The sequence below is a fragment of the Cucurbita moschata genome, unplaced genomic scaffold (genome assembly GCF_002738365.1).
Source record: "Cucurbita moschata cultivar Rifu unplaced genomic scaffold, Cmos_1.0 Cmo_Scf00004, whole genome shotgun sequence".
In the NCBI taxonomy this organism is placed as follows: Eukaryota; Viridiplantae; Streptophyta; class Magnoliopsida; order Cucurbitales; family Cucurbitaceae; genus Cucurbita; species Cucurbita moschata.
In genome coordinates, this window is record NW_019268520.1 from 5,781,982 (window position 1) to 5,789,141 (window position 7,160).

At 36.2% G+C, this 7,160-nt stretch overlaps 2 protein-coding genes across 4 annotated transcripts; one reads left to right on the forward strand and one right to left on the reverse strand.

Annotated features, from left to right (window-relative positions):
* Positions 1–941: 941 nt before the first annotated feature.
* LOC111441446 (cytochrome b-c1 complex subunit 9-like) lies at positions 942–3,053 on the reverse strand. Its single transcript, XM_023078437.1, has 3 exons — positions 2,781–3,053; positions 2,046–2,093; positions 942–1,188 (listed from the first exon to the last, which is right to left on the reverse strand). Exons 1-3 carry the CDS (start codon positions 2,898–2,900, stop codon positions 1,138–1,140), a joined length of 219 nt encoding a protein of 72 aa, XP_022934205.1. The 5' UTR covers positions 2,901–3,053; the 3' UTR covers positions 942–1,137.
* A 169-nt stretch (positions 3,054–3,222) lies between these two features.
* LOC111441373 (protein CIA1-like) lies at positions 3,223–6,836 on the forward strand. Of its 3 annotated transcripts, none has more exons than XM_023078328.1 (10): positions 3,223–3,617; positions 3,947–4,093; positions 4,251–4,469; positions 4,574–4,638; positions 4,726–4,791; positions 4,966–5,037; positions 5,496–5,558; positions 5,757–5,826; positions 6,043–6,126; positions 6,645–6,836. In XM_023078328.1, exons 1-10 carry the CDS (start codon positions 3,423–3,425, stop codon positions 6,714–6,716), a joined length of 1,053 nt encoding a protein of 350 aa, XP_022934096.1. In that variant the 5' UTR covers positions 3,223–3,422; the 3' UTR covers positions 6,717–6,836. The 3 variants fall into 3 exon arrangements, with proteins under 3 accessions (XP_022934096.1, XP_022934099.1, XP_022934097.1); XM_023078331.1 differs by having other exon boundaries at positions 3,947–4,004; XM_023078329.1 differs by having other exon boundaries at positions 3,223–3,600.
* Positions 6,837–7,160: the final 324 nt, after the last annotated feature.

Genomic DNA, 7,160 nt, shown 5'->3' on the forward strand with positions numbered 1-7,160 from the left:
AAAAAAAAAAAAAAAAAAAAAAAAAAAAAAAAAAAAAAAAAAAAAAAAAAAAAGAGAGAGAGCCAAAATATTTTCACCGCCTAAATTTGAAAAAACAAAATAATATTTATATATATCGACATTTTTCATTTTGAGAAGGGAGGTGAAAATACTAAAATATCCTCTTATTCTTTAAACTCGGTTGGGTATAGAAGGCATTTCCTGAAATCGACCAATTATGACAAAAGATTCAAGTAATTTGGATTGAATTTGACTTCAGATTTCATAAAATCACGTGCTTGAATATTAAGTCGTAGAATAATCGTAATGTTAAAAAATCATTATTTATTAAAGCTTATAAACTGAAAATTGTTTTTAAAAAATTAGATAGTAATAGCACAAATGATAAAGCCTTGTGAGTATGTAACCCATCAAATTCACAGCACTAGAACCTCCCTGGTATGACCTTATGCAGTATGGTAAAAACATGATGAAAACCAAGCAAACCAAAACTCTCTACTTAGCTCGGTTTTCTAAGCCTAGGTTTGATATGTTAGTTTTAAACCACATTCGATAGGTTCGTTTATTTTTTTGGTAGAAAACCAATTCAAATGGTTCGATTCTCAACTCGACCCTTCTTTCTTCTCTCTAACAAAACAACCCCTCTACTTCTCTTGCAAAATTCCAAGAGCCTCCCTCTTCGGTTTCAGCACCGAAACTATAGAGAAACGACAAAGACGATAACTTTTCGAGAGGCTATCTTCCTCCCCCAATCCCCTATAGACTGACTAATTTGCAGAGTTTCTTTAAATTGTCTCAAGTTCTCTAAACTCCATCTATGTACAAAAGTTACAACCTAAGGGTAACACCATTATGCCACTGCTCATATCCTAATAACTTTGTAATTAGTACTCTTAACAATTTGCTTTTCATGTATTCTCGATGATCAAAATCAAAGGTAATATACGAAACCTCGGAACTCCGAACTTAATCAAATAAAATATGATTAGAATCTCATGAAGAAACACAAACTTTCCAGACTGAAAAGAAAGAACGTTTTTTCCATTGGAAATACATTCTCATTTACCATCCTAAGCCACCAGTTTTTTTTACCTCGTGTCCATGATTGTGTAAGCTTTCAATTGGCGGCTGACAAGTTCATTCTTCCGACGGTCTTTGCCCCAAAACTGAAATGTCTTCATACCGCTTCTGCATAATTATTAGACCATCATATATCAAAACAGAGTTGAAAATGAGTTAAGAAAGCTACTAATTCGGAACAAGAGTTGTTCAGTAGCACTTTTACGCAGGTAAGCATCTCCTCTAAAGAAGGATTGTAGTCGAATAAGGATGAATAATATAGATCGACATTTAATTGGAGGAAAATGAAAATAAATTTAAAAAAAAAAAAGCAATGTTTCAAATTTCCTTCATATAATTTGTCTAGCATGTAAATCACCCTTGATTTGTTCTTTCGACCCATTTTACTCATCGTTATGAAGAACATTTTCAATTAAAAAAAAAAAAAACTAATAAATACTGTTTACTTTGTGGGTGCTGAGTATCAATCCTAACAGCCCTTTTAAGAGTTCAACATGTAAGATTAAGGTAGTCTTCAAACTTCGAAAGTTTTGACTTTCGATCAAGGATATAATATCTTAATTAGTTGAGTTATGTTTTTGGTGCCCGTGGTTAGTAATTATTGACAGCTCACTTAACATACATGAAAAAGGGAACATCACAACCATAGGTCTGAGTAGTTAAAACCAATTTGCTTCTGAACCGTGACACGGTTTAATACACAAACTAATTAGTTTATAACTATCCCAGGAAAGTTCTAATACAGCCTTAACTTTCTAGAAATCAAGACTTTCCTGATCTTAAGTACACAATAAATGATCTTCAAATAAAGATCCAGAATAAAACATCAAGTATTTATTCTAGATTAATGGAGCACACAAGAATAGCCAAAATGATCGTCTATGTGGAGAAAGAGGCCATCAACAAATTTGAAATGTGTACGCAGAAAAACAAAGTAAATCAATTTATGGGGTTAAGTTCCATACCCCAACATTGTTGTACTCCCAGAGCTTGTGAACTCCATAATCCACAGCCTGCGCCATTAGAAATACTAGCATTAAGGTAAGAAAAAGATACCATAAACTTACAGAAACAACACAAATGCCATGCGGCTCACAAGTCCCCTGCCACAATGCCCATTACATAACAGTCCATAAAACAAACAGAGAAGCATCCTTACGTTCGTTTTTCCTGGTTACCACTTCCATTATCATGATAGTTTAAAATTTAAAGCAAAAAATGAATCCCTCTGACTACAATAAACAGATCAAATAATGCCCAAATTCCGTATTTACATAATTCAGAATCTGCACACAATCATCAATGAAATTCAATACGATCATGTTCGGCGAATTTTTTAATTGATGCCAGAACCAATATATGAATCCAAAGAGGATGTTGGAACAAAAAAAAAAAAAAAACCAATATATGAATCCTCTACGCTTTATCGTTTCTCCTCCAGCAGATAAACCATAAATTTCAATACAGTTTCACCTTGTGAGCGGGCAGATACGAATAAACTTATTTCGTTGAACTTTTTCCATGAATCAGCGATAACATAGCCACGAAGTTTAACACCAATATCCAGTGATTTGCAAAAACTAGACCCTCAGATCAAGTGCGGAAAACGAAATTAACAAAACCACAATCCACCAAAAAAAAATATAGAGAAAAAAGGAACAGACATGAATGAGTATGAAAAATGAGGTCCACAACATTACCCGCTCTCCGAGAAAAGCACCGGCGATGATGAAGGTGACGTAAACAGAATTACGGCGCATAATCACTCTGTACAGGCCTTCGAAAAGGCCTCCTCCGCTTCTTCGACCTGCTGAGTTCATTGTCGATGTTCTCGCGAGTTCTTTGCCTTCTGATCGATGCGTTAGGGTTAGTAGAAACTTCCCGCGCCTTTGGTTGAGAGAAGAAGACGGGAATGGAGTAGTTTGATTTGTTGCAACTCTTGACCGCTTCGAACCGATTCGAACCGACTCGACTCTGCTGCAATAACCCTTAACGATCTGGATGAACCGCTCCGGTTTAATTGAAATAGCGAGCATTCCAACTATTCCCTTGATGAATAAATGCACTACTTATTGGTCCATCATAAAATTAAACTAAATTACAAAAGTCAAAGCATAAATATAAATAAATAAATCGAAATACTTTGATTCAATATGCAAGATTAGATTGCATTACTTCATTAATGCATAAATCTCTATAAGCGGGCGACTCGTTGAGTTCAGAATCCGCGGCGGCGCGTGCTGATCCCTTTGCCGCGCATTACAGCGGAGCTGCAGAGTCTTCCAAGCTTGCGGACCAAGGGCTTAATCTTCCCGTTTGCCGGAGATTTGGCCATTCTTGTGATGGAGCTTTGGGATGGCGGATTCGAGCTCAAGGAGACTGCGAAGCTTGAAGGACACACTGACAGGGTATGGAGTCTGGCATGGAATCCCGCCGCCGGAGTTGGAGGAATTCCACTTGTTTTCGCTTCCTGCAGCGGTGATAAAACCGTCCGTATCTGGGAACAAAATCCTTCCTCTGGTTCGTGGAATTGCAAGGTTCTATTTCATCTATCGATTTTTGTTGAATTTTTGATTATTAGAGCTTGTATTGTATTGGATTTTAACGTGGATACAGTGATTTTAGTTTATTGGAAATTGTTTATCCAGTTGGTAGTTCTTTTACTTCGATGTTATCACGAAATATTTGAATTTAGATGACGAACGCATAAACAGAAGAACTTATGCAACCGAGAAAGTTTCTCATCTTACAAGAGTTCCTTTTGTTTTGTGAAATTTTTTATTCTCCATTTGATTGTAAGACACTTAATCGAAATCTTAGCTTTTTGACTTTGGGAGCTGAAATGATAATGTAGTGTTGTTTACAGGCAGTTTTGGAAGAAACGCATACTAGAACTGTTAGGTCGTGCGCTTGGTCACCAAACGGTAAATTATTGGCCACTGCAAGCTTTGATGCCACCACGGCTATTTGGGAGAATATAGGGGGTGATTATGAATGCGTTTCCACTCTAGAGGTAGTATTGTCTATCAAGTATTATATGTAGACACGATATTCATTGCAAGATTTTATCCTGATGATCCATAAGGATGGGGGTATCTGCTAGTTTATTGCCCTTGTCTTATCCATTCATCAGTGCATATAAAATATCTGTCTTGTTGGTTGACTTTTAGGGTCATGAGAATGAGATCAAGAGCGTTTCTTGGAATGCGTCTGGTTCTCTGCTTGCAACGTGCAGTCGAGATAGAACCGTTTGGATTTGGGAAGTCTTTCCAGGCAATGAGTATGAGTGTGTTTCTGTGTTGCAAGGACACACACAAGACGTAAAAATGGTTCAGTGGCACCCGACCATGGATCTTTTATTCTCGTGCAGCTATGACAACACTGTCAAGGTACTTCTAAGATGGGTTCTGATATTATTTTTTTTGATCTGCGTATGGAAATTGCTTCAGATTTGCACAGGAGATATTGATCTATGAGGATGAAACCACTTCAGGTTTGGGCAGGCGATGACGACAACGATGATTGGCACTGTGTTCAGACTTTGGATGAATCTAACAAGTACATAACTATTTCACTTTTCTCTCATGCATTTTTTATAAACCAATCCTCAGGTTTAACTTGATTATGATGCCAATTTTCTTTCAGTGGTCACTCTTCTACAGTTTGGGCCCTTTCTTTTAATCCATCTGGGAACAAAATGGTCACCTGTAGGTAAGCTCTGTGTGAGAGAGAGAGAGAGAGCAATAAAACTTGAAATTTTCTTGGAAGCTATTCATTTTTTCCCCATTTCTTCATTCATATGAACGTTAATAAGGAATTATTTCAAACCATGTTTTAAATGATTCGAGTAGGTGGATCTAATTTGACAATGTTGCACTTTTGTAGTGATGATCTCACCCTTAAAATATGGGAATCAGATGAGACAAGGTTGCATTCTGGGGGTGGCTATTCACCATGGTGAGCGACACAAAAACGTCATCGTTATTGTTCTGTGCCTTCGGAATAATGAAATTTATTGATCGGATTAATTTTGGTGCATATGTTATGTGTCCTGTATTTTTAGTACCTTGGCTGCTTGGTTTTTATGCTTAAATATGAGCATTGGCTTGAAAATGAAAGAAACATTCAGAATATATATCATTTATCTAATCGACACGGTCTCCGTTGGTTAAAACCTTGTAATCGTATGAGCTAAAAAGGAATCCCTGTTTCTTGAAGATTTTGCTTCTACGACATAACATTGATTTCTTACCTGTTTATATGTCTGTGTTATTTATTTAGTTATCATCTTATTATTATTATTATTAATTTCTTAATGAGACACTATTTATATCTTTGTTCGTCTTCAACTGCTGTGTTGTGTTTGTTTTTCTGTAACCATGCTGATGGGAAGTTCTTTTATCTGGTTTTGTTAGGAGGCATACTTGTACTCTTTCTGGTTATCATGATCGAACAATTTTCTCCATTCATTGGTCGAGGTAAATTAATTATTTTGTTGCTCTAAGGTTTTAATTTTAGGTCTATTAAAGATTTTTCTTCCTCATGTTACCGTATTTAAAGACAGTTACTCCAGTAATTTCATAGAAATTAGGGCGTCCAGAAATTTGTTCATCTTATATTGTAATCTCTAACCATACATCTATGAGACTGATGATTATTGCACATGAATGTGACAGAAATGGTATAATTTCCAGTGGAGCAGCTGACGATTCTATCCGTTTGTTTGTGGAGAATCAAGAGAAAGTGGTAATGAATGCCTGCCTCACCTTATTATTATATGCATTTGTTCACCTTATATAGGGTCGGGATTCAAACCTACGAGTTCTTAACAGAAACGGGGATGTCTTAACCATTGAGCTATGCTCATGTTAGGGTCGTTAATTTTAGGACGTGAAAATGTAGTGGAACTTTCAATGAAAGGAAAGGAAAAAATATTGACCACTCTCTCTTTTCTGCTTGCAGATTGATGGACCTTCATTCCAGTTGCTATTTAAGAAGGAGAAAGCCCATAACATGGATGTAAATTCAGTGCAATGGAGCCCAGGGGTAAGTTTTTTATTTCAACATGCAAAATGTTTACTTGACCAGCATTTAAATGATTAGGCTCATGACTGGAATCAAACTTTAGTCATGTATGGACCGATATACTATGATCTGTCGACTCAAATCCTTAGTAGCCACTGCCTTGTATCCTAAGATTAGTTGAGATACATACGGTAACCGTCAAAGCCCACCGCTAGCAGATATTGTCATTTTTTAACTTTTCCTTCTAAGCTTCCCATCAAGGTTTTAAAACGTGTCCATTAGGGAGAGGTTTCCACACCCTTATAAGGACTGGTTCCCCTCTCCAACCGACGTGGGATCGCACACATACAAGCTGGCACCATCTGCCCAAGTGAAAGTCGGAAGACCTCAGGAATCACAGCCCCATTACTCTGAGCTGTTAACTTCTGTCTTTTAGCTGGTCTATAATTCAAATGGCTGATTGTATGCTATTATCTCTGCTACTAATGAGACGCTAAGCTTTTTTCTCATTCTAACATTTCCAATTCATCTTGTGTCAGGAGGAGAGGCTTCTTGGTTCGGCGAGCGATGATGGTACCATAAGGATATGGGAGCTGATTCCTATTTCCTAATTCCTAAATTAACTTTTCAAATCATGTTAGTGCCATAGTGTTCTTATTTGATAACCAAATGGTTATAATAAATTATGTGAATTATAATGTTCAAGCTTGGTAGAGAATGTGTTTTGGGCATCCACTTATCTTTTATCTCTTGATTATCAGATCTTTGAACCTTATTGTTGAATCTTTCTATGGAAATAGTTTATATAGTGAGTGAACATAATGTCTAAACTTGTTGAATGATGAACGAAGAGAACAGAGGCAGAATGTGAGCCTGCTGGATGATGCTCCAAACTTGTCCAAGTCCAAAAAATAGAATTGGGAGAGTTTTAAGAAGAGAGAGAGAGAGAGAGACTGAGAAAAAAATATATATTTTGAGTTTTTTTTTTTTTTTTTTTTTTTTTTTTTTTTTTTTTTTTTTTTTTTTTTTTTTTTTTTTTTTTTTTTTTTTTTTTT